Consider the following 27,966-nt stretch of genomic DNA (forward strand, 5'->3'; position numbering starts at 1 on the left):
TTCTTTTCCAATTTTTATTTTGCAGTTGCAATTGGAAATTATGTGCTTAATTATACCAAAACATGTTAGAACATATGACTAATCCTATCTATTGCCATGGGATGCAGGTCGTGCTTTTTTCAAATACAAACTGATGTACACAGAAGATCAGTAAATAAATGATACAAAAATAGACCATTTGTAGATCATCTATAACAACTGGCAAGTGGTGTGCCAACATATGTCTTTTCCTCCAACCTTTATTTAAAACAATCCAATAATAAAATTCTTTTTCAAACTCTTGTGTAAAATAGCAATAAAAAAGGAGGTTCACAGTTACACAGGAAATAGTCTTTGAGGGGGAAAACTCGCTACACTGTAGTTTCATGTTTCCACAAACCAGTCTTAACGATGCCAGAACTGTCCATATTGATAGGTTGACCGTTCTGGGGCCTCTCTAAGCTTTTAGCAGTTCCGCTGTCTGACGCCAAGTTCAGGCCGTACGACTTAGGCTGCACTTCCAGTTCGACGGTGAGGGACTGCTTTGGGCAGCCGTTGACCGGGCTCGGAGTGTGTGTTTCGGCGTCCTCCCCTGCCGCACCTCCGTTACTAACGCCATTGCTTTGGCCGTTGCCGAGGCCGTTGGCCAGGCTGCCTGCGAGGCCGTTCCCAAGGCTGGCGGTGAGGCTGTTGCCCAACGCCTTGCAGGCGGTCCTGTCTTGAAGGCGCGGCCGGCGGGGCAGGCTGGTGCCTGCATCGCTGCTGTCCTGCTGCAGCTGGCTTTGCTGGCGCTCGCGGTACGCCAGGTATGCCGCTCGCCGGCTGTTGCGGGCATGCACGCTGTCGTGGTGGTGGTGCCTCCTGTGGGGGGCACTCTGCACACTGCCCTCCACGCTGGTGGGCACGTCGTACGCATACTCACGCAAAACGGTCAGGCGGCTGGCGCGGTGTGCCCGCGCCCGGTTCTTGTGGTGCCGCACCGGGTGCCCGTTGACGCTGGCACTGCCCATGCCGGGGAGACCGTTGGTGCTCACGGGCCGGTATTGGACCTCAATTGGTGATACGTGCATCTTGATCTCGGTGTCCAGCGAATGCTCGGTCAGGCTGTTATCCAATAGGACGGCGCCATTGGCTGGTGCAGGGACACCCTTGCACTGCGCAGCCTCCACTTGCAGATTAGTTATCTTGCAGCCCTGGGCGGAGTTGAGCAGGCTCGGCGCACTCTTATTGGTGCAGGACGACTCTGTGCCGCTGGCAGGACACCTCCCCCCCTCGACGTTTCCCGTCGGCGGCGTTTCGGCGGCGGCGGCCCCTGGGCCGAGAAGGGCATCGACCTGCGGGGCGTAGCTCCGCCTCCCAAGGCAACAGGCCTGTGTCCAGTGCTGCCGCATGTCTTGGCGCGTTACGCAGTGGTGCCCCACCAGGAACGCCCCCAGCGCCAGGGCAGCCGCGCCGAACAGGCAGGCAAACACCAAATCAGCCGGGTGCTCCTGCGAAACAGCCAAGGCGCCAAACACCCACAGCAAGGTGCAGAGGGCCAGGGTGCCGGCCACGCCCGACAGCTGGGCGGCGAACGTGTGTTCGTTCTCCAGCGCTGACAGCAGCACGGGCGGCTCGCCCACAGCGGGCGAGGACTCGGCGTGGCCCGGGCCGACCTCGGCGGTTTCCGCCGCGGACAGCCGCTGCTGCTCCTCTGCCTGCTCCTTCAGCTCGAAGCGCCTCTCTGGATGTCTGTGCAGCTGCAGGAGGACGCGGAGGAAATACATGCAGTCCACGAAGATGATGAAAACTACTGGGCCGTAGAACGCGCCCAGACTGGGCTCCCACGCCATCCAACAGCTAAGGAAACACAACACGCTTCCGTTAGCCTTCGTTTAACTACATCACAAAAAAGGGGGAAAGGTAACATGCTACTAAATATTTACTGATCGTAAAGCCCGTAAAGAATACAAAAACACGCAGGCGCATGCAGAGATCTGTGCGATCAAAGCTCCATCGGTCATATGGGCAAACGTTTAGATTGCGGTTCATTTTTGCCAGAGTCTGTCCACAGAACCGCATCTCCGCATTCATCATTTGGCAGTTGTCTCGGCGACACAAGATTAATTAATCTCCAGAAGGACCTCAGATGGTGCGGCTTACCGGATCGCTCCGCTGCTGTGCAAAAGCGAACAGGTGGCAGACGCCCTGTGACCAGGCATGCCCCAAGAATAGAGTTGCGGAGCTGCGAACGCAGACCTTCAGAGGGCCTCTACTTTTTCGCCTCCGTTATTCGCTCGGTAACGGGTGGGCAGCACACGCCATCCCTAAACAACACACTGTCTGTTGTTATTTAAGCCTGTGGGAGTGCGGAGATACGACCGTGACAGCTGCAGCGAGCTATGGCAGCGTGGGCTCTGCGATAACCTCTCGGGGACCGACACGCCGACGTCTCTTCTCTTACAAGTGAGAAAGCGTACGCCGACAAAGGCGTGGCCTATAGCGTATCGAAACGTACACCTGCGCTCTGCGCTCCATTCAAGCATGCCATCGTGCTTTATTACTGTTCTTGTGCTACTCCGCCACCCCGGGCCGTACCCCCACCCACTGGCAGTTAAGAGCCATTTATTCAGCAGCTCATATGGAGCTGGTTTTCCTCAGCTGTCACCTGATCCAGGCAGTTGACCCGACGGGCCATACTTACTAAGGTGCTCCGCTGCGGCTGCCGTAGTTCTTGACGTTAGCGGCAGCGGTGATGCCACAAACAATTATCGGGATCCCTCCACCTATCAGGTAGAACCTGGAAAGGAAGGCAGAGTGTTTTCATGTTATTACCCACCGTGATATCCAGCCCTAGCTACATCTAGGCCTGCTAATGTGCGACATGACTGCTGACACCCACATTTGTAAAGCCAAATAAAAGACTGTGTTGGGGGAAAAAAACATGCATCCTCAAGTACATATCTACAAAGAGTGGTATGATTATTCCCTGTACTGTGCAAGCACCTCTCCTGTCATGGGAAATGTAGTCCTGTACCTCAGCATGGGCCTGGGTGGGGGAGGAGGCTCCTCCAGCTCTTCATAGATCTTGGTCTTGCGCGTGACCTGCTTGTAGATGTTCCGTGCCGTGACTCCCGACCACAAGGCTGTAGCCAGAGTGGAGTAGTGCAGCACTATGCCCACCTGACAGACACACACACACACACACACGATTACAAATCTCCATAAAGTATTTAACCCTTTATAAGTGAAGCAGTCGGTGTGACTATAGCAGGGTTACTGCCTGGTCTGTTTCTCTTGAAAAAGAGGCTGTTTGTTGACCTCAGGAGTCAAATCAGGACACAGTGCAGTACTGTGGCTCTGCAGGCCTGCAGCTAGACACCCCCGATTTAAAGATTCCAAACTACAGCTACATTCAACCCTCTTTGCCTCTACGGGCATCAACAGAAAAAAAACCAAGCAAAAAACCTTAAATATTTCATGTTGCCATTATTAAACGCTCCGAGCAGTAGATGGTCAGGTTGAAAGGAGTGGGAAGGTGGGAGGTCCTACCGCTTGGCAAACACTGGTGTAGCGTGTCTGGTTGATGCCCCCGGCATAGGCAGCACATGTGAGGAGGACGTGCAGACACAGGTTCACCAACATGTGCCAGCACTTCTTGCTGATGCGCACGGACCTGTGGACACACGGAAACAAGGCACCAAAGTGATGCGATGTGCCAGCCGAACCCAGTGCGCCCCGCCGACAAAAACCTTACTGTGACGGTTCCGGATGCCGGTACCGGTTTGAAGAGGATGGAGGCATGCTGGAATGGAGCATTAGGAATCTCACTCAGTTACCCGAGTGTAAGTCGAAGGTGTTAGAATTAATTCCAGTCCTGGAATGCACTGCATACGACTGAATAAGATTCGATCATCTGGTGTCGTGAGTCCGGACAGCGGCTCATACTGAGCGGATCATACTGTTCAGAGCAGGGGGCTCTAGGAGCAGCGCTCTGACTGGACCCTTATGTTTGGCCTTTGATGGAGGGCCACAACTCCTTGGTTCGTACCGGTGGTGGTAGACGTAGCTGACGATGACAGCCAGCAGACAGAGCATGAGTACGATGGCTGTGGCATAGATGATTGCATGGAGAGGCTTAAAGTTGTACTCGATCATCTCCGTCCTGCTCAGATCCTGTCAAAGAAGAAACACGATGCAAAAATCTTTATTAAACATTTCATGCAATTCTGAGGGCTTTGCAAACTTTGGTCAGAAACATTATATGTTTGCCCCAAAGCAAAAGACACGTGGCCCAATCATTGCCAAGGCATGCAATGACTTTGTAATGTGTGTCCCCCTCAAGGGTCAAAGACACAACAGAAATAACAGACCAAAGCAGACACGGACCACCGAACAGTCTTGAACTGGATGACATTGATAGTCTGGTGAGAACTCGACATTTTTGAGAGAGAACTTTGAGGATTCTTTGCCCCCTACCTTACCATCAACAGGGCATAGTTGCTGAGCGAGTCGCAGGACAGCGTGGTGAAGTTGTCGTCGTGGTGAAGGACGACGCAGCCGTCTGACTGCCAGCCGCCCTGGCCGTCGAGGGCGGTGACGTCCCAACGACCTGCCACGGGGTTGGAGCCCTGAAGGAACCTACGCAAGGTCACGTTGATTGAGCTGAGCAGGGGCTTCGGCGGGACGCCCTCTGAACGGACACAGAAACAAACTCAGCTCCCACTCCCATTTCATTAACCTCGCCACTGAAACTCACCGCCCAATGCTTCGATAATAACGGCTTCGATATCCAAACACTCAGGCGGGCGGACACGTTGAAAATGATCAGACACATTCTGTGACGAGGGGCAGGCATGAACCGCAGCAGCGCATGCAGTACCCTCCGTGTTGCCAGGGCGACGTTACTGGGGGGCGGCACCCGTGTCCCGAGTGATCGGACCTTACCGATCTTGGCGAGGATGACGGGAGTGACCACGCTTCTGCGCTTGCTGCCTTCGGCCAGCACGCTGGAGTTGCCCGTCGGAGGAAAGAGCTTGCCGTTGCGGAAGGCCAGGAGCTGGAGCTTGTAGGCGGTGTCGTCGGCCGTGCCAGGCTCGGCCAGCGAGGGAAAGAGGGCTGCAGGGAACTGCACGGACGCCTCTACTATCGTGTTCTGCACGCAGGCGGGGGGGCGTTCCATCAACGAGTGTGCAGTAGTGAAACATGAAAGACACTTGCACATTAGATTACCAATGAACCTCGGAGGATTTCAAATGTCCTCTGATGATTTCAAATGATTTAAATCAGGCCACTTAATCAGACTACATATATCTTCTTGGCTGTACAGCGACTTCACCATAAAATTCGTAGCATATACTCTACAGGAAGAAAAAAAAAAAACTGCTCCAGAAAAACACCAACCGTGTGCAAAATAAATAAAAGCTGCAGACCTTTAACGCCAGTGCAGAGAGATTGCTGGTGACGTTGCATTTAAAGCTGAGCTGGCGGCCCAGGTTAACGTCAGGGTTTAGAGGGCCCAGGTGGGGAATCATGGGGCGCTCTGGCGCCACCTTCTGGTACAATGTGCAGGTCATGCCATTAAAGCTGCTGGCCTTGATCACGTGTGCCTCCAGTGCAATGTTGTGAGAGTTCTGTTAAGGCAGTAAACAATGCCACCAACCAAAAACAGACAGAGAATCAGAATACGTGAAGCTAAACCAAACAGTGGGCAGCACCTAATCAATCTGTCCCCTTTTTACTGATTTCCCTGGTGACAACTGTAAGCGGGAGTGCTGCGCGGTACTTACTGTGTAGTAAGAGCCGGTGGCCAGGCGTGGAGCTGCGATCCTCTGCAGGCTGTCCACGATGCGTGAGCAGGCGCGCGCCTCCTTCTGTGCCATCCACAGCACACGCTCGTCTGTCAGCATCAGGTTACTGGAGATGTCCACCATCACGTCCCCTAGCTGAGACACGAGGCCCCACCCCCCCGCACCAGTGAGAACCGTGCAGCATGCCGGTAAAGCATGTACAGGTGTTTATTGCGCAGAGACGTGTAGATCTCGGGAAACTATACCCACAAGAGAAACGGGGATCCTAGAACTCAAAGGACGAAAGGACGGATTGTTGGGGAGGGTGTGGGGGTTCGGGTTCAGCACAACTCATACAGTCGTGGAGACACGTGCATCATTACTTTATAAGATCAGCATTAGAATACACTACGCATTGCGAACCAATGGGGGGGGCTTTCACAATAAGGGTTAGAGTGGCACTGTCTAGAAAAAATCCCCTTATTGAGCTAAGCTCGGTCTACACGGTCGGGTTTAGCATCCAGGGGCTTAATGATAGCCTTGGACATGGTAAAGTAAGTATGGAGCAGCCAAAGTTTCAGACTTCAGGATAGTCTGGTCCGGTGAAGCACAAACATTGTCTTAAAAGTCTTCAAGAAATTTTGGAAATGAATTATTCGAAGTTACTTAACCACAGGCCTGAAGATAATATAAGAGTTAAACCAAGTAACCATTAGATTGGACAGGCCCAAACCTTAAAACCATCACAGTGACACACCGAAGTGCTTTCTCGTATGCTTGCCAGCACGCGCATCGTTGGCTACCTCACCTCTTTATACTTCTCGGCGAACGTCCCGATCTTCTCAATCATCTCGGCCACGAAGATGACGTCCACCTTGTCGGAGAACTTGGGGGCTTCCACGGTGTATACCAGGAGCTGCTGTGCCGTGTGCACGGCGTTGGTCAGGTTCAGTGCCATCTGCTCCCGCGAGGAACAGAAGCCCGAGCAATTCAACACAAATCAATACTGCTTTTTTAAGAAAAAGTGGTCTCGGAATAATGTTGTGACATTGCTGGCATCGGGTTGCGTTATTTCACAGCGTTTACCCCCCCACCCCCAAGAGGCTCCCAAAAGGGCGTGTGAGGTTACTGGGAGAACCATGACCCATGAGCCTGTGCGTGTGTGTACATGCGGCCTTGCACCTGGTTGATGATGTGGAGCACGCGGGTGGTGTCCTTCATGTACTCGCAGCGGGTGTAGTCCTCCTCGGCCCAGCGCCCGCTGCGGTTGCAGCGCCTGCGGGCGCGGCGGTCTTCCGCCGAGCCACCCGAGTAGATCCCTGCGCCGGTCACTTGCCGAGCACAGGGCAGGTACGCCGTGATTCCTGCCAGCGTGCGGGGCCACCTGCAGGCACCGGACAAAGTCATGACCGAACCGCTGTGTAGAGACCTGGACAGACAGTGGCTTTAGCGCAAACTCTGCTACGCACACAGCTCCTCTGACCACTAGAGGGCAGCAAATGGCTGAAATGCCGGAACCAGAGTTTTACGTCAGGAACACGCGTTTTAAACCCAACCCTAACCCTATTCATTGCAGAGGGAAGCACACAGGTCTGTTGCACTCACTTGTACTCTCCCTTGTTGTTGGAGACCCGTTCGGGGGTGCAGTATTTGGCCGTGCTCTCCAGGACCACGATGTGGACCGTGCGGGTGTTGTTGCCCCGGCTGGTGCGCACGCGGCACTCCCAGTCGCCGGTGAAGCCCGGCTGGATGTTGGAGATGGTCAGGGCGCTGCACGGGGAGGAGACAAAGGAATACTCAAATGACAAGAAACGGGCAAGGGAATGAGGTCATCTCCCGGCCTCCTGAGCCACAGCAGGGCTCGCTACACATACTGGTTACAAAAGAGAAGGGACAGACCCGTTATTCTGTAATATTACCTGAACCTGCTCACCCATCTATTCTTTAACATCACATGTACATTGTGATAATTACAATGATCAATAGCGAAAAACAGGTACCGATATTCACTGGAGGCCTGTTACTTTAAATGTACTGAATAGGTCTTATTTTCAAAGCAGTGTTGAGTGGTGGTCCTCAGGGCTTAGAGGTAGTTTAGCACTGTGTTCACTTTTACTAGGCAGTGAAACGCGGTCAAATTTTAGGGGCACACCCGCAACGCAGCCGGCGGTTTGCAAGGGAAGCGATACGATCCAACGAAATATAAATAATGTACAAAATGTACACTGCAAGTAACCAAGCAACCAGCAACGAATATCACCATATTTCATCACTTTGTTGCGGAGCATAACCATTATTTTTGGAAGAAAAAAAACAAAAAAAAAACAAGAAACCAGAAGTATGATATTATAACGCCACAGCTTCATAGTCCTGAGCCGGGGACGAGTTGAGGCTGGAGGATGCCATTCGATGATCCCAGCTGGAGATCTTCAAAAGGTACCACCCAGACGGTTTTCAACACTTGGGTGTTAGTGTTACATGTCAACATTTTCTATCCAGGATGGCAATTTTACTCCTTTAATCACCAAACTGAACAGGGACTTTCAGCAGGGGAGTCTCACGCTCTCTCATGCAGACGGGGTTGAAAAGGGAAAAAAAATAAAAATAATTATATATATATATATATATATAAAAATAAAAGCAAACACCTGGATATTTAATAGCCTTCCACTGTTCTTACCTAAATCATTTTTCTTTCTTCATAAAACAAAGTTATCGATGAGTTTATTTACAGTGGGGAAAGGGCCCAATTTTCTTAATTGTTCTTCTGTAGCCAGTAGACAAACTGCTTTTTGGTTTCATTTTCCTGAAAGGTGGTGTGCATTCGGATCACTCTCTCGTCATTCTTCATCGCCTGGAGCTCTGGAATTTCCGCCTCCTCCTCCCCCTCTTCCTTCTCTTCTAATCCTTTAGTTCCATCTACCTTAAACATCTGGGCTCAGTTCCACCAAACTTTTTTTCTTTTTTTCCTGCAACTTCTAGCCCTAGTCCTATACATGAATAACCTATTCACACCTTCAAGTTTTGATCCCACGTTTTTAAACTGGGACAAATTGAGTATTAGCTCTTTTAAGGACTTATAATGACACCTGTTGCAGCGTTCTGATAGTATGCTTAAAATTCCAACTTTCCAGAACTCATTTGTTTTGCCATTTTCAAGTTCCAAATTGCACACAAACTGCCTTTGCTTCATTTCCACAGCAGCCTAAAAATGTACCTTTGTTTTTTATAAGGGGTCATTTCTGTGCTTCACAAGATCATTTTATCTCTTTCTGAAATTAATATACTAGGCCTACGGCCTAGTCCACAGAGGTGAATCCGAAAACATGTTTTTGCGTTCTGCCTATTCAACCACACTAAAATTGCACTTTCCAACACTAAAAATGCATCCCAATATGCTCTCCAAAGTCGTTAATTCTGAAAACGCAGCTTTAGCGTTATAATGTGGATCAGGGAAAATGTATCTTTTATGCGATGTCGTCATGTGACTTCCACAGTTACAAAATGGCAGAACCTTTTGTCACACTGTTTACTGCAGTAGGCATTTTAGTTTCATGTGTAGCTGCTCGACATTGTCTGTCCAGACAAAAAAGCCATTTATCCTTTTTCTTCCTCCCTCACAATTTTTTCTATATGTCGGCTGCTGGGCTGCACGCAACTGCAGCAGGTAAACAAAGGAGTGTGACATAGGAATGCTATGACATAGGCGTCAAAAGGTCACACATTCATTTTGTCCATCGTTTTTGTGTTTTATTGCGGAAACCTCTGGAAAACAGCCTCGAAACACCAGTTTAGCCAAAACACAAAAAAACAGCGTTTTCCAATTTACCCATGTTAGTGTGGACAAGGCCCAAACGGAAGGTGCAGTCAAGGCGGAGTTGGATTAGGATTGGCGAGCAGCAGACGTTGTGGAAAGATTTAATTCTTCCTCCTTGTGTGCACATTTGAACTTAATGCAGCTCGGATAGCTACTCAGAGCTTATACGTATAAGGCCAGGCTGGCTAAGATGTATCCAGACGTTAGCTCGAGCAGTCCTCACTGCGACACTGATCCAGCAGTTCTCTCTCTCGTGTTTTGATCATATAAGAAGCTGGAGAGATTTTTTAACAAAACTCTTAAAAATGTTTGTCCCCTTTTGGCCTTTCTGCTGATTCTACTATGTTTAGATCCTGACGATTCTTTTGGCGTGGTGGAGAACACTCATCAGCTGGAAGTCTACCACTCCTCCAGCCTGCTCCCTTTAGCTGACAGACGTGGTGTTTTCTCCATGTCTGGAGAAGATTAAGTTAGTTTTAGAGAGTGCAGGGCTTTGTTTAATTGGTGCCAACAGCCTTTCACTGATCATTTTAAGACACTTCCAAAACTACCATCCTGCCAGGGTTGAAGTTGGCACTCTTCCTAGTGCATTTAAAAAAATTCCTCACCCTCCTTTTTTGTTAATCCCTCCTTGGTGGGGACGGGTTTGTTTTTATGTTTTGTATGGGGTAAAAACTTGGTGATGGCCATTTGTATCAGTGACTTTGTATCATTTTCAACTATGATTTACTCATCAATAACAATAACTTAAAAACAAAACAAAAAAAAGGTACCACTCAAAACTTCCTCCTTGCATCCTCAGCTCCGAGCCCGCCTGCATTTACCTGGCAATGAGCGAGCAGTTCTGCACCATGCTCTTCTCGATGTAGATGCCCTGCGTGGCATCCGGCTCCACCATCTTGCCGTCCTGGTACCAAAGCACTTGCATGTCCTCATCCACAAAGGAGGCCATGCACTGGAAGGGCAGGCTGTCACCTTGGAACACTATCTGATGCTGAGATGGGGTCATTTGAAATGAGGGCAACTCCAGGGGTGCATCTGAACAGAGAGAGGGAGAGTGAGAATATGAGAGAGAGAGAGAGAGAGAGAGAGAGAGAGGCAAGCCAAGAGATCTCACGGAAGGAGACGGCGTGGCACTTACTTACACTTCTATTTATCTTTATCGCTTGGTCCCTTCCAGGGCCATTGAGTGGGTCTCTATATACGTTACCAACAGCTTTAAACTTTAAACTGCCATTTTAAATCCCTAACATTTTAACCATCTTTCACCAATAATGGTTAACGGTCAACATCAAAACGTCATCGCGAAGCAGTTTCCACAGACGTATTAAGGCCTGTCAGGAAGGGCGATTTTTCACCAAGGGGACTAGACCTGGACTTAATCTGTGTCTGGGAAAGCAGCCAGACAGTCTCTTCATTGTGCCATTGAGTCACGCTCTTATCAATCTTTATATTGCACAACCTCTGCAAAGAAGGGGGGGGGGGGGGGGGTTTGTTGTGTGCCAAGCTTATCTGCCATCTAGCTGAGCAGTCTGCACTAGGCCCTGGACATAGGTTAAGAATAGGAGTGCTTCATTTGCATACAACACCCTGGAACACTGTAATAAAACCAAAAAAAAAAAAAAAAAAACTACCCATGATCTACATTTAATGGCTTCTCTTACTTCTACAGCACATATGCAACATTCTTTCATGACCCACATACTGCCACTCTCAAATGTGTGTGAACGCATACAGTTAGGAAAAGACATCAGTCACATGCGAGCACTGCAGCGCGTGCGCCAGGGTGCGTGAACGCGCGCGTACCACAGGTGAGCATGTCCGGCTTGAGGGCGGTCAGGAGCTGGCCCTGGAGAGAGCGCGGGTACGAGCAGCGGGTGTCCTTCACCGCCACGCTCCGCTCTTTGGTCCAGCGCACCAGCCACTGCAGGTTACAGTCACACAGGAGAAAAGGGCTCTGGAACTCCCTGAGACACAGAAGGAAAACAAGTCGACAGGCATAGCAGGCAACAAAGCACGACATGGTGCACCTTTTATTTCTCCCTCTGCAGTGCTTGCGTTACATTTGTGGTACGTCAGGGCTTGCAGACAAAGCCTTCAGTCCTGGGATTGAAATACACCCGATTTGGTGGACCGATACAAAAAAATAAAATAAAATAATTTCTTCCACATTTGTCAATTTACTCACAGTGTCTTAAGGGAGACGAGGCTGTCAAATGTCCCTTGGGCCAGTGACGAAAACATGTTCCCCGAAAGGTTTCTGAAACAAAAGCACAGCTTGACTGCCACAACACGGCTCAGGACGAGCACGGGTGAAATTCTGCAATGCTAAGTGGCCTCTATATTAGATTGGTCATATATTGTGACCCAGTTCGCGGAGAACTAACTGAGGTCATCTAACGCAAAGTTTGCTGCCCACACTGTCAGTCCTGGCCAAGGCCAATTTGATGAGTCAGCGCTCAAGAGGATGGACTTTAATCTTTCATTTAGATTGTTCAAGGGACACTCAACCTGATTGATTTCACAATTCTCAGAGCCGGTGCATCACCGTGGTCTCTGCATACACTTTGTTGTGGACCCGGGGATCTAATCAATACCCCCCCCCCCCCAGTTCCTCAACAGCTTAATTCTAATGTCGTTTGAGAGACTTAATTAAGATAGCAGGGGTCATTTTACCCCCAAACTGGGGGGTGGGTGTGACACACTAATACATGCATGTCTACACCCAAGGGAGGCAAAGGCTAACATGTTAATCTTAGATCACATGATGCACATTTTAGTGTCTTTGCCACTAAAGCCAAAACTGATATCTTAAAATTAATCTCAAAACATACCAACACAAAACAACAAGCAAACAAACAAATATCACAACAGGCAGCTCTACTTACAGTTTGACCAGATTTGTGAGGCCTTTGAATATATCCACATTGAGGCAGCCGATGCGGTTATTGGACAGGTCTCTAAGGGGGGAGGGGCGGGGCAAAAAAAAGGCACATTTAGGTGGAAGAAATGTTACATAAAATTTCACATAATAAATTTCCTATTCTGCATAACTTATAGCATCAAACCCTGCACCGAGTAGCCTAGATGCTTACAGAATCTTACAGAGGAAAGCCACTGGGTGAGGCCATGGTAGGTTGACAGTGCTCCTGTGTTTTTCACCAAGTGCATTCTTAGACTTTAAGATCTTTGTCTTATTAAAACCCCAACATAAATCCAATCGTCAGCCTTAACTCTTGGCGATGTGTGTTCGTATAATTCTCGGCCTCCGTTATCGCTCCATCGCTTTTTGACATTGCAGGCAGCAGTCATATCAAAGGAACTTCTAATTAGGAAAGTCTAATTTTGCCTTGGGCTTCTTCATGGTAGAAGAAAGATCCTGGTGGAAGATCCTAGAACTGTAACTATCAAAATATCATGGCGTGTTCTACATTTGTCTTTTAAAGCAAAAGGTATTTAAACCTTTTTACTAATCATTCCCCTGAAAAGAACTAAAGGACTCATGCAGCTGATGGTTCTCGCGGCTGGACGTAAAGCATAAATCCTGACTCCTCCCTCATGCGTTCGGATATGCGAAAGATGCACCCAATTCCAGAGGAGCAGAAATAGCACAAGATCCTGCATGGGCAAACGCTTCAGGACACGGCCCTCAGGGAACCACAGAGAGCTGCCATCAGTCCTGCATCCTGTAAAATGGTAGGGTGTTTGGGAGCAGACGCGGACCTTTCAGCCCGTCGTCATGGAGACGTGCTGCTTTACAACACTGGCACCAGCTGAGGAGCTGCTGCTGCAGGATTCCAGGCTAGTTTCAACGTTCTTATCTAGATTCTCTGGATTATTCGAGCGACTGAGAATTCAGCTCTGAGGGGAAGAGGGTGGATGGCGTTACATCGGCCAGGTTCGAGTTGGACTGCCCCTTCACCCAGCAGTGGCGACTGCACATGGGATGGAGCTCGGTGTTTCACTCCTCTAGCCAACATGACACGTTAGAATGGATTCCCTATGCTCTGCAGACAGTGATTAACTCTAGGAAACAGCCAGAACCACATGTTTTAAGGTTCTTGCTCAGTTGAAGTCCTGCCTGTTGACTCTAGTTACCATTTCCTGTGGGGGAATTCACAATTCACAGCAAAGATATTCCACTCTTGAGACTGGAGACCTCAGTTTAACTAAGAAAGACCTTTATAGCTGACTTGGGATCAGCAATTTTAACTTTAGACCCAGGAGGTGCAGAACCTGATGCATGTCGCCCTGCTAACTGAATGGCTTACTTTGGGGGAGGGCTATATTACAGTTATAGGCCATTTGTGATCAAGAAGACCAATCATTTTGTATCGCTGAAAACGAAGACATTTCACTCCAAAGGAGCGAAAAACCAAAGGAATTTAGCACCTCATGGAAAGTAAGGCCTCCTTTGACAGGAAACTGCTATAGCTGCACCTGTAACCCCTTGACCCTTCGTCACTCTATCCTTTTTCAATCTAAACTGTTATGTATCCTACCCTCATCCTCCCCTCCTCATAAACTCCACCGTCTCCCCCTCATTCCTTCCATTATCAATTCATCTCACTCCATTCCTCCTCTCCCTCATCTCTCTAATCCTGCCATCTCTCACCTCCACAGTGCTCCTTTAAACTCCCTTTCTGTCACCCCCAGCGCACCTTCTCTAGCTCCAACCCCCACGTGAAGACAGAAAAATTGGGAGCAGCAGACGAGGCCATGTCTCACTTCGAAACGTAACGGGGCAAACGCAATTAGGCGATTTGGGGCAAAGCAGAAACAGCCGGGAGAAATTAAAGACTGGCCTGAGCTGAGCCAGCACACAGGGGTCCTTTTGTTGACGGACCATGCGACTGAGCAAATTTCCCCCCTAGTGTACTCCGTATGTCAATCACCTGTGTCTCCCCTTTCCAAAATCAAACTACAGCACGGGGTATGCGTCAAACACAAGTCTTTTCATTGTTGTTTACAGTTACAAGGGGGTTTAACCCAAACTGTCTTATCGTTCTGAGGATTCGGGACATCATCTTTCCAACATTTAAACCCCAAAAGCATAGCAGTTCTTCTCACTGGTACCTTAAAACTATGCAGCAGTGTGGGGTATAAAAGGGGGAAACCACTCTGGCCTTTTTTTTTTTTTTTAAGAACGTTAGGATGACAGCCATACTCTCACAGAGGAGCTGCATACCTCTCGATTCAGGCAGCCAAGGAATAGTTTATACTGGCAAGAAATGTGACATTCTAACAGGGCCGCTATGCACACAAGCTCTCTGCATGTGTGTATATATTCACGTCTCACCGCACATATGCTCGATTCAGACAAACCCACTCTTCTTGTTTAACTCGTCCCCCACGCCAAAAAGTTGGAGGGGCATGGGGTCACTGCCATACACTCAGACACAATGTCAATAACATCATGAAGGACTGCAGTAACTGTAAATTGTAAACTGTAAATTGCATATTATATATATATATATATATATATATATATATATATATGTATGTATGTATGTATGTATGTATACATACATACATACACACACATATATATACACATACACACACATATATATACATACACACACATATATATACATACACACACACACTATATGCACTGTATCCCCTCAGCTCGTACAGAGCAGTCACAAAACCATTTCACTGCGAGTTATACCATATATGACTATGTACGCGACAAATAAAACTTTGAAAAAAACCCAAAACACTCCAATCTCCAATACCAGCCGCTCAGAAAATAAGAGCTTTAAGAAATATACATAAAGGAATGCCAAAACAAACAGATACGCACACATGCATACACATACAAACTTTTCCACCTATACACGCACAGTCTCTTTAGATGTAAACATTTGCGGAAAACAGCAAGGATATGCATTAGGTATGGTATTCATCCTGAGCAAAACTACTAGAATTAATGACAAGGTATTCACAGTTGACAGATACTTTTCTGCAGTATGTGCACATGCACATACACATACATGTGTGCACACACACACACACACACACACACACACACACTTCACCCTTGTCATGTGTGCATTAATAATGCAGGAACAAAGACAGACTATTTTCAATTTCCTTGGCTTCACATAAGCAGACTTTCAGCTGTACAAATGCATTCAGTTGGTAAAATGCAATGAATCACTTCAAGACTGGAGTGAACAAATCTTCAAGTCTGGTGTAAACGACACCCATGGAGAGAGAGGGATTTGATTTGAAATGTACTTACAGTCTTTTAAGAGCAGTGAGGCTCAGAAAGGCTCCTGGCTCAATGCGGGTGATGAAGTTGTTCTTTATATCCCTACAAAGGAAAACGGCAGATAAGAAGCAGGAAGTTTTACAGCTCACTCCAGATCATACACGAGTTCTTAAATGACTTCAATGACATTAACAAACATAATCTAATCTAATAACAGTATATAAACCCAAAAAAAACCCAACCAAAATACTGACAGATGATCAGGCATCATTTGTCAACATGTTATAATCACTGCCAAAATCAATATGGAATAATGCAAGAATGAATTCATATGCACCTTTTTAGCATTTTGGACAAACTGGCTGCCACCCCCATACCGGGGCTTTAATGACCCTACTGAGAGCACAGGGAGGAGAACACCAAGTGTAGTGACCTCCTAGGTCAGGCCGTTGAAGAAAAGGTACACCACACATCCGACCTCTGCTAGTCCGCTAGCAGCACCTCCCTGCCCCAACCCCTCAGCACTACCCGGCTTCTCCATACCTCAAAGGCCGAGGGCCCTTTTGAGGTCTCGTCACTGTGGTTTGTGGGAGAGGAGCGCAGAGACGAGACAGGCCCTGCTGACAGGAATGGGTTTTGATGTTCTGGGGAGGGCGGCGGGGGGACGCTGTAATTTTCAGACAGCTGAAGGCCTTTCATCAGGATGAGGGGGAGAGGCGAGTACATCGTGGAAAGAGGAGTTCAACGGAATACGCAGGCTCTCGTTTTTAAAGCTTTTACGCTTCTGCTTCAAATAAACGAGCGGGAATGCAAATACACCGGTTAGCTTTGCGATCGGAAATGACATGAAATGATCGGCATACGTACAAAGGAGCACATCACTGAACTCGGCTGTACAGATGGTGGCCATCTTAACCGGTGTTAATTTTCCACGTGAAGGTATTCTCAAGCAGGAGAAACCGAGCTCCGCAGCAGAGCATGCGACTGTGGCAGTCAGGGAGCTTCAGGAGCACACAATGCCCTGTACACCGACAGGCACCCTACCCACGCAGCCACTGTTTGAAAACTGCACAGGGCTTAAACTCCAACAGCAAGAATAAGAGTGAAGAATTCATCTACAGTGCCGAAACTGTCCTGGCACTTCTCACCAGATTAAATACATAACTGGATCAGTTTTAGTCAGTTTAGTTTAGCTCTCATTGCATCACAACGGTCCAAACATTCAACCTCTAACAGCCAGGTATATACTAGATCCCTCACGAATCTTTTAAATGGGTAGTCAGTTATTGTTGGTCTGAGGAAGTCTTAATCCAAGTTTAACCGACTGTTCTGCACCACTGAGGGAAGTTCGGTGGCTTTCTGGAGTAGAAAGACAAAAGAAGATCATCTTAACCCATGGACAGCAAAATCAAGCTCTTGGCCTCAGCCACTCCAGGAACTGAATTCTAGCTTCCATCGCGAGCAAGTGTCAACAAGCAGAAAGGTTCTGCTGCACTGTAACAAATAATTCAGACACTTCTTTCTCCTCCAAAATGGGAGACACTGTGGATGAGTTGGCGTTAACGGTCCATTTGGAATGGTAGTGCCATCTTACTCGGCACAGAATGCTGGGGACTGACTGCACTAACACATTTCATCAAGTCATTATCATATACATTAAAATGAGTAAATATTTAAAAACAAATGAGCTTCAAGATGAGGGGCCAAGTCATACAGACCATCCCAGTGAAGCAGTAACTTTGTGCCCATTCAGACAGCAATAACAAGGAATTCTTTCGGCGCATTCCTATTGAACAGAAAAGAGCGGCGGCCATGGTGGCGCTGCAATTTCATGGCTGGAAAGCTGGAGGCAAAAGGTGGATAGTGGGTTTTTTTTCTTTTTCCGTCAGCTCTCCCTTCCTGCCTGTCAATCACCCAGCAGCGAACAGCTGCTGCTCCAGCACGCAGGGGGGCTGCGGTGTGAGCCGCAGACCACGCCGAGCCTTTATTCCGTACCAAGAAAAGTCCGACACTCACAAAGGCATCCGGAGGCCCAGTGCTCGGGGGGGAATCTGTCCACCGACACCTCTGGCCTCTGCTCCTTTCGTTAGCATAACAAAAGTAGAGTGTTGTCACGTGCCGTTAGGGCGACGGAGCTGGTATAGGAAGGGACAGGGGGTGGGGGGAGAGAGAGAGAGAGAGAGAGAGAGAGAGAGAGAGAGAGAGAGAGAGAGAGAGAGAGAGAGAGAGAGAGAGAGATTGGGGGGGACGGGGTCATAGCTTCAGCGGCAGCAGACTTTCACGCCCAGATTCCTCCCGCTTTCCAGCCGTAGATGGATCAAAGCTGTTTACATCCTTGATGGGATCGGAGAGACATCAGCTCTCTTGAATTTTAGTGTCTCAAGACAGTGGAGAGTTTAAACAAGGAAATGTGTGTTTTAATACGGAGGGCCAGGCTGTCAGGATGGAAGCCGTGCAGCTCAGGATGTGCTCCTGTCAAGATGGCCCGTGCCGTGCTCAGACTGCTTTGGGAACCAAGAAAGGACAACCTCCCAAAAAGTGAAGCCCGCCCTGCTCTGAATACAGTTTCTTCCTGACATCCCATCAAAAGTCAGAATCCAGCAGAGTCCTTTTTCCAGATTCCCAACTGGGTCAATTCTAATTATTTTGTGTCTTAATAACACCTAGAGGGCAAGCATTAATGCCTTTGTTAACGGTGAGATTACCCAGAATACATTGAAAACCCAGGGCATATTGGTGTCAAAGGTACTGTATAAGGAACAGGGTTGCCAGTGGCATCTAATCATTGCCAAGTTATCAAGAAACACCTCAGAAATGCCTTCTGTCTTTTTTCCCCCCACCTTCTTCTTATGCAGGAATAGCAGTAATGACATGGAAAATATACCCTTCGAATTCCAGTCTGACTGCATCATGTTATTTTAGCCCTTATAGAAGCACGAAGGCCATTAATGGGCTGGTTATTTTATCTGCATGAAGCCATTTTCAGGCAGTAAATCACTCCATGACACACTGTAGGACCCAAATGTTTCCCTGTATTTTCTGGAAAGACGATGTAGCAAATACGTTTAACTCCAGCAACACTGGCCCACGAGATGAAACTTTGCAAACGGATCTGGAGCAAACCCAGCATCCCAATCCCACTATTCAAATGTTACTATGCAGGAAATAATCGCTAAACCAGTGCAAACCATTTAGGACCAACAATGTTCCCGACTGTATCCATAGATATGACTGAGGCCTGACAATGGCACTCTCTGCAGACAGCCACTAAAATTAACTTTCCCTTCTACCAACCCCCCACTCTCAACAGGCACTTTAAGTTTCCTCAAATACGCTGATGCACTTGTGCTGGCAGCTGACAGACTAATATAGTTCGCTCTACTCTTGGCAGCCTTCACGCTAGGTCTATGCTCACGGGGTCTGCATGAACCTGTATGTTGCTGGTAGGTTTTTTTTCCCCTCCTAAATGAGATGCGCACTTTGTCAGGCCAAGGTGGTATATCTTCACAGGTTCCAAACAATGAAGGCGCATTAAAAGAACAAGCGAACACCAAATAACAAGAAATACAGGGTAACTTGAACTTACAGTCTCTCGAGCGTGGACAAACCAGCGAAGGAGCCGTTCAGAAGTTCCTGGATTTTATTGTTGCTTAAAATCCTGCAAAAGCAAAACAAAGCATTTTTAGAACAGCCATAATCATATGCAAATGAAATGCAACAGTAATATATATAGTTCAGCCTTTAAAGTTTTGAAGCAAAGAAAACTCTCAAACTCTCTTTCTAAAACATCAGACTTCAAGCAGAAGATTCTGCAGATTCAATATGTGAAGCACAAGCTGAATAAGGCCGCTACTTCCCGTATTATGGCTAACGCTTTCCTGTGCCAGCTGGTACAGACGTGCCAATCTGATGGTGTAATAAGTAAGCCGGATATGCCAACAGTTCCCTTCCACTATCACGGATCACGGGGCTGAGAAGCAGCTGTACCAAGTGTTCATCTGATGAAATGTCACAGGAGAAACGTTCCAGAATATGTATAAGTAGCATTTTCTGGAGGAAACGCTTGCACACAAACATTAAGCAAGCGATGCTGCACGCTAAAGGAAAACTCGCCAGGCCGTTCACTGATGGCCGGGCAGGATGCAGTTTGCACGCTCGCTCTTCGCTCACAGGGCCACGCGGCTGTAGTTACCGATTGCTGGAGGCTTGCTTTATTGCCGAGCAGGCCAGCTTTGCTCCGCCGGCATGGATATTTCTGCCCGGGGCCCCGCGAGAGCCGCTAACGGTTCCTGTGCTCGCCCAATCACACTCCAGCCCCCCCATGTCGAACACCATATGTGCAGAATGCTGGTGCATGGCAAACCATCACATCACCTCTTGGCGCGATTTGGTGGAAGACACTGACCCAACATGGGCCGCAAAGCCAGGTTATCCTAGCCAGGGTACAGATTGCACTGAAAATTAGCAGCCCTGAATGCATAGCTTATTGGTCAGCTGGCATCAAAAGCCTGGAATTAAATATTGGATGAGGTAAGCAATAAAACACGGGTGGAATAAAAACGAGAAAATAAAATCTAATGAACAGTCTTAGTAGTTAAATCAAGATGGACGCTGACTGTAATAAACAAGGCTGTCTAATGAGCAATGAATTTAAATTGTAATCAACAAGGGAGTCTAATGAACAATGAATTTAAAATGTATTTTCAAACTCAAAAGGTCAAGTCTGCAGTAAATCTGGATGCATGTTACATCTATCTGCAAATAGTATTCATAGTAAAACAGCTATAATTTGGTTTACAGGCCAATTCCCAGGAGAGGGAGCATAATTCAGAAAAAACTGCGTAAATATGCACAAATGTCTTGTAAATCAGCATTGGGGAGGCCAACTAAAAGGCAGTTCTGTCTGTAACGTTCTACGCATGGCCGTCTCCCCTAGAGAACAAGCGGCAGAAGACAAAACATGGCTAAGAGAGCTGTGGAGGTCCTCCACCAGACCTTGGAAATCACCAACTTCTCACACATTCATCTGGGAGGTGATGCCTTCCAATTCCTTAGGCCAATACAGGCTTGGTTTCAGATATTGGTGGAGCTTTCCTATATTTTTCTGTAAACAGATGCTCAAATGTCTGGATAATTTGTTGACTCCAGCGAAGTCCAATCCTGTACCCCCCCACCTTTTCCTAGGACAAATAAAGTTCGGACAATTGGCATGTAAACGAGCCCTGGGACCTGTGGGCCCTACAAGCGAGGAGACAGGACTCTCCCCCGGCATTCTACTTGTTATCTTGACATTCAAAAACAATCCGAGAGCCCGAGGGTCTCCCTACAACCAGGACAGCTCAAGGAACACAAACAAGTCAAGTCATGCTGCATGAATGGCCAGTAAATGGAAGACAATAGGACTAGAAGAGAATAGCATGTTACTGTCCAGCCAAGTCATTTGTTTCATTAATACAGGTATGAAAAACAAACAGCATACACAATATGCAGCACATCACAGACATGCATAGCCTTCAAAAGCATGTAAATTAATTTAATTTGTTGCCAAGTTTGATTACATTAAGGAAAAATACACATCATAGATCTTTGTCAGGGACACTCAGTATCGCTACTCAGTGAGGAGCAGCTCTAACTCGGGATGAACAAGATGCTTTGGGACCCTAATAATTATCCTAGCTTTCTCTCGCCATTACTCAGTATGACTGTTCTAGAGCTCAACGACTGACTTCTGCAGACTGCCTACAATTTTCAATGACATTTTAATAACCCAGGCCAAATCATTTCCATTTGCTGATAACAGATGTCCACACATTTCAGAAATATTACACAGAATCCAGTGAATGCATACTTAACAAAATATCATTTCTATCCACAACCCCTTTAAATTTCCAAATCAAAGGCGACCTCTGACTAATGTTCATGCATACACGTTGAACATTAAATGTACCATTCAACTGGTGATCAAAGTATATTCATAAGTACTTAAACAATTGATTTAAAATCCTTTGTTGTTTTTTCCAATGTTGATCAACATGGAATTTACACAAGTGTACCAATTCTGAAACATGACCAAAATAATCTGAAGCGTCATCATTCTTATAAGAACAGGCCAACTAAGGCAATGTCAACTGCATATTTAAATAGGTAAAAACAAACCTTCTGCTGTTTCATCTCATTTTTGTAGACAGAAAGAATACTGGTGATAGAATATAACCCTAAGGTGACCCTGTGTTTAAAATTAGAGGATGCCCCTTTAACACAACTCTGTGGATGATCCCTTAAGAAGTCCCTAGCCTAGTGCAGCAGATGTCAGAAACAACATCTTGAACATCTCAAAGCCAAACACAGTCCATCAGCTATTAAGGTCTGACCGTATGAAAAGCCTCTTGAAATGGGATAGACTGCACGAGAAATCAGAACTCCGTGTTTTGGCATGGGGCCAGAAGACGATAAAGATCATACAGCAGTGACTTGTTCACTACACTCCAGCTTTGCAGAGGGAGAAAAAAAACAAAACAAAAAAACAACCCATGTCCATTTACGTAGCTCCTTTTTTGCCCCCTAAAACAACCGGCTAATGATTACACGGTCTCAGTTCTAAAGAAGTCACAGGATTGATGAGACAGAGACTGATAACCCTGTGCTATTAGCATGTAGAAAGCTTCCTAATGACACACAATAGGCTTTTGGTTAGACTCATTTAATGCTTAAAATACCTGTCAAAAAGAAGTGAATGAAGCCAAGAGGCAGAAGGAGGGCCAGGTTTCTGCCACAAGCTTAGTCAATGGGCCGATATAAGTAGGCTTACCAAGTACCCTCAAGAACAGCCAGTAAGCATGTCAGATCCACACAGACACACACACACACACACACACACACACACACACACACACACACACACACACACACACACACACAGACACACACAGACACACACACACAGACACACACACACGTATAACTACTGCTAAATGGCACCCCCCCAGTGGAGAGCAAAATTGCGAGGCACTGTAATCAGAGACTTTACCAACAAAGTGCTTGTCACAAAGAAACGAAATCAGTGCTGTAACACATACCACCACTTCCAGTTCCATTGCAAAAATATACACAGAGCTTTGGGCAACATCATTTGTCTGTTTGGTGGTATTGAAAAATTATACCCAAAAATCAAATCCATGCACTGGAATTTGATAGCATTGTTTTCCTGTGAAATCTGGCATACTGAAGAGCCTGGTGTCCTGTAGACCTAAAACCTATTCAAAGGTTTTTCCTGAGGTAGAATCAAGATTCTTGTTCAGCTCTTAATCAAGAAAATAGAAGCAAATATCACAAATATTTGTTCATTCACAACTGAACGGGTAGTGTAACACTAAAAGACACTAAGAAAAGAGGTTTCCCCTTCACTTACAGTAGGTCACGGTATGACTAGCAAATGGCGGTCACATCATAGCTCACATGGTAAAGTAATATTCTCTATAAGCAAAACGTTCAAGTCATTTTACATCCTTTTGGAAAGCCTAAAGACCTGAGGTAACACCAACCTACCCCCCATTTACAGAAGAAATCATCCCACAACACCTCTGATCTCTCGGACCAGTGGAAAATGAATTTGAAAAATGAAAAGAAACAGTCAGAATAAAGAAAGAAAATCAACAATTCAACTAGACTCCTAATAGTGTCTGAGTAAAGGCAAACAGCTGCATGCCGGAACCAATCCTCTTAGCCTGGGCACCGCTTACACAAACACTTCAAATGATCCCAGTTCACCTCTTCATGAGGCAGCAGCTAAACAAGTTAAGCAAAGGAGTCAAGTACTCTACCATCTGATGCAACACATTTTAGTGTGACACATCTGTCCAAAATAGTGAAGTCTCTTTACGAGGTAGAAAGTGTGGGATAAAAAAAAAAAAAGATATATACAATTTTGTCAAAATAAGAAGCATGTCAAATGTTCCTTTTTTTTTGTTTACACATGACAAAAACGGGACATTTTGGGTGTAGCTAGAGGGAGGATTGGCTGCGTGACAGACTCGGGCTGGCTTGGAACTGTCCATCGTTCACATCATCCCAGATGATCCCATCTTGCTGTGAAACAACATTTAACAGGACTGCTGGACTGTCAAACCAGGATTTTCCTACACTGGGTGGAAATCCGTCATGGTACAGTGGTTTGCTATGGGCAGCAGGTGTGTGTTAAGGAGAGAGAAGCAGCCAGGTGCATGTAGAGGGTGATTGTGGGCCTGCGTGGGGGTGCGTGTGTGTGAACATACACACTCACCACGGCCTTCAAAAAGACACCCAAGACTCACAGCTGTGTGTACACACAATCAGCAAGGCATACAAAAAAAAAACGTATGAACGTATGTGTGCGTGTCCGAGACACAGACATGGTACAGATTCTAAAAGACAGAAAAAAACCCCACAAGTGATATGCTGTAGTGTCTGCCTGTCTGTTAACCGTCAGTGCAGTGTCACCGCCGCTCAGAATGACACAGCAGTGGTGAAAGATTGCTGCTTCATTATGGTCAGAGCCCAAGTCCAAAAGAAGAGTGTCTTTGAAGGGGAACAAGCTGAGAAATACTGCCTGTAATTTTATCTAGGGTTGAAATCTCACGTTGGGGAAAAACCCCCAAGAACAACACTTCCACAAAAGAGCAGAACACCAGCATGAAACACTGCCCTGATATTAAACATTCTCCCTTCCAAAGGTATTTCACAGAACTTAGGGGGTGAGATTTCCCTTTCAAGTTTAAGGTGTAAACCGACCATTGCCAACACACCCCTCCACACCATAAAAATATATATTTTTAAAAATCACATGTGATGTGAAAAAACAAACAAACAATGATGTTTTCTACAATTGTGAGAGACCCCTGAAAGGTGTGCGGCATTGAGAAAAAAAACTCTCAACCTAACTGCTCTGCCCAGTTAACTGCCGAGGACAATGAAATAAACCAAACAGCCTGGATGATTTTGTGTGTGTGTGTGCGTGTGTGTGTGTGTGTGTGTGTGTGTGGAACTGGAGGTCCCAGTACAGGCCCCAGGAGGTACGTGATTGTTGGGGTCAGACGAGGCCCTAGCAGTCATCGTCTCCCCTAGTTAACTACACGGACACGTTAGTAGTACAGGAGTACACCTTTCTCTAAGGTCACTACACACTGTCAGCAAGAACAAGATCTATTTGAGACATTTAGGCTATATAGTATTTTATATCAAAAGACCATCACAACTGACTAACTTTTTCCATTTCTTTTTTTCTTTATGCACAAATGAAAGCACAAAGGCCTGCTAAAACAAAAGAAAGATTAGCAAATTCTAAACAAACACCAAAAATTTGATTCCACTTCCAATTTGAATTACGCAGTACACAGAACTACCGCATGGACAGATTTGTTTGGTCTGAATTCCACGATTCATGCTCATGAAGCCAGTGGGACTAAGCAAGTTAAATGTGAGTTCAGATTTTAGCCTCCCACTGGAATGCACAAACATCCCATAGAGAGACCACAGACTTGACGCTTGCTGAAGGTTAATTACTCCCCTTATTCAACGAGTTCCATCTTTCATATTTCAAAAGGTCAGGACAACATGCACATTATAGGTGGCAAATTCCAAAATTTCTAAAACAATGACTCGCAGCTTTTGTACAGTAGACAGGTATTAAAAAATTAGAAATAAATTAGCATCTTAATCTTTTAAATATGAGTGTACCACAAAAGGCATGAATGTGACACTCAGATTTTGTCCTGTTTCCAGTTAAATGTGCCAGTTGCACTTGCTTATCTGATTCCATTTTACAATGAAGTGGAATTAGGTTGGTTGCAAAAAGCAAAAACAACACTATAGTACAACCTTCTAAAATTCAGAAAACATGAAAATCCCCACATTTTTCCATTAGAATTTTAGACCCTGCAAATAGAAACATGATAAACCTTTTCCTATTGACTGTTTTGTTTATTTAACAAAGCTCTGTAAAGTTTAAAATAAAATGACCTTTCAGAATACGAAGCATTTCCTTTGCCCAAAGTAATGCTTTAGAAATGCTTTTACTCCATAATGGAAGAGCTATTCTGAATCAGACAACACTGTCATCTGGAAATTGATAATCCTTAAATTATCTACATACACTTGCTGTTTAATGTGACAGCAAGCATTATTCCTGTATCATGTGAAACTAAGAGTATATGCTAACTAAACTGATAGAGCCCGGGTTAGGGTCTTGTCAGTCATGGACCCTCAGAATTATCCTACCCCACCAAGCATGGCTCTGCTTGTTACTTCTGGCATGTACATATTTTACACCAGATGAGACCAACTGTAAGAAAGTAATCAAAGTTGTTTTTTTGCTTCAAAAACATGCTGCTTACAGAAACAAACTAACAAGTTTGCTTGCGTTCACAGCTTGTGCGTGTTCAAGAATTAGATCACTTAAGTGAAAGGAACTATGCTGGAAAGGCACTTGTTACAATATGAAGAAAAAACAGCCCACACTTGATAAACACTGCAGTATCCAGCAGTGCACATAATCCATTGGATTTCCAGTTCATTCATATGTAATTCATGTAGCAACAAAACATATAATCCCATTTTATATTACTCACACTTCTCAAAAAGGAACAAAAGATTTATTGACTCAGAGTTTAGGTTTGGACTCAGGAGCACAGAAAAGAAATCCTCTAGGGCTAAACTGTTGTGTTGCCCAGAAAGTGAGTTTGTGCTCATCCTACTATAAATTAGTGAATGCAATGTTCTCCATTGCAGGGGGGCAATAGCTACGCTGGATTAGAGGTAGTAAACAACTCGATTTTGCCCCGAAAATGGACATGACGGGTCTTCAAGCAAGCACGGGGACCGGTCATTTTTAAGATACTAAACCACTAGACACCGAAAGGAGTAGCTGGTTATGTCCACACGAGCAGAGACAAGAAGAAGAGCAGCGGACACGGTCACAGCGCAGCTTCGGTGCTTTTACTTACAGTGTGACTGTCCTGTTCGGAAAGGACTGCGCAGGGAGGACCTGATGGAGCTCCATGTTGCTGCAGACGACCTTCCTGTCCGGCGTAGCCACCGAGGGAGAGCTTTTCCCCGCATTTCTGGAGCGCTCGTCATACGATTTACAGTCAGACGATACCGCACAGCTCACGACTCGCAGCAGCACAAAAGCCAATAAAAGGACAAGGGAACCCCCGGCCGACATGTCTGGCTCGTCTTTTGTCGATATAAACACGAAGGGGATGGGGAGTATTTAGTGTAACGTGTAAAACATGAAAGAAACCCCTCCTCCACCCTTACTGGGTTTGTTCCATTAAAACAGCCGCTATCTCTGCGAGAGACGCTCAGCCACGGCCACAAAAGAGAAAAAAGTCAAAACAGTAGGCTGGGTTCCTTAGGTCATGTTGAAAGTAGCGTGCCCAGAATAATAACGCCTGTACGTTTCGATATAGCATAGCTTTGTGCGCTCCACGTTACTCTACACCGAGAAGCGTCGGTGCCCTTTGTTTTCCAAGCGATTCGCTCAGCGATTCCGACTAATCACGTCGGTCTAATCGCTTTAAAAGTTCGCGATTATTGTGCTCAACGAAGCAAGCTATTGCAGTGAAAAGCGTAAACTTTGACTCGGGCATACGTTATTTTCTTTCTCGCCCTCGATGGTGAACCAAATGCTGCTATTTGCTTTTTTAAAAAACGCAAAACTTCGGGAAATCCGATCGCACTTCGATCAAGAACTTTTCCCCTGCGATCTTCTAATTACCCGCACGCCAACGACTCCCAACACCCACGGCGGTCAAATAATACTCAAGTGCCAGCATCTTCTAGCTTCTTGAAAACACGACTTAAACGCATATCCGCACGAAAACAATAACGTTCTTAGAAAACAACGCGTCGAATAGTTTTTCCCTCTTTCAGTTATTATGTTTCCTCGACAGCCACAGGTATCGGACGATTAAAGCCACGCTCCCCTACATCAACGCGCAAGAACAAGCAAACCAGTAGTAAGAACTGCACTATCCTTGTTTGATCGAGTCCATAATTTTGCATAAATCCATGAACATTGTATCCCATCCATATTCCCCATGCAACTCTTCCAGGCTCCAGCTTCCAGTTCCTCTACTGACGTCAGCGCAGGTTTGCCGTCCAAAGAGTACTGCCTCTTTCAAAAAAAAGTCCCACGGAAATAGTTA

General features: G+C 46.4%; 1 protein-coding gene across 1 annotated transcript; it reads right to left on the minus strand.

Moving 5' to 3' along the window:
• adgra3 (adhesion G protein-coupled receptor A3) lies at nucleotides 1-27,902 on the minus strand. Its single transcript, XM_035519822.2, has 19 exons — nucleotides 26,761-27,902; nucleotides 19,371-19,442; nucleotides 15,815-15,886; nucleotides 12,453-12,524; nucleotides 11,753-11,824; nucleotides 11,371-11,531; nucleotides 10,389-10,602; nucleotides 7,353-7,517; nucleotides 6,930-7,131; nucleotides 6,556-6,705; nucleotides 5,748-5,903; nucleotides 5,391-5,591; nucleotides 4,906-5,113; nucleotides 4,443-4,651; nucleotides 4,010-4,134; nucleotides 3,511-3,634; nucleotides 2,996-3,141; nucleotides 2,663-2,758; nucleotides 1-1,818 (listed from the first exon to the last, which is right to left on the minus strand). Exons 1-19 carry the CDS (start codon nucleotides 26,979-26,981, stop codon nucleotides 351-353), a joined length of 4,134 nt encoding a protein of 1,377 aa, XP_035375715.2. The 5' UTR covers nucleotides 26,982-27,902; the 3' UTR covers nucleotides 1-350.
• Nucleotides 27,903-27,966: the final 64 nt, after the last annotated feature.

This window comes from Electrophorus electricus, chromosome 13, assembly GCF_041902795.1.
Source record: "Electrophorus electricus isolate QZ-2024a chromosome 13, ASM4190279v1, whole genome shotgun sequence".
Taxonomy (NCBI): domain Eukaryota; kingdom Metazoa; phylum Chordata; class Actinopteri; order Gymnotiformes; family Gymnotidae; genus Electrophorus; species Electrophorus electricus.

Excerpts from the sequence above, each read along its gene's own strand:
- adgra3 (XM_035519822.2), bottom strand. The coding sequence starts at position 26,981 with ATGTCGGCCGGGGGTTCCCTTGTCCTTTTATTGGCTTTTGTGCTGCTG. Across the intron at positions 10,603-11,370 it reads GCCGGACATGCTCACCTGTG|ATGCACCCCTGGAGTTGCCC; the intron begins GTACGCGCGCGT and ends CTCTCTGTTCAG. Across the intron at positions 5,904-6,555 it reads TCGCCGAGAAGTATAAAGAG|CTAGGGGACGTGATGGTGGA; the intron begins GTGAGGTAGCCA and ends CTCGTGTCTCAG.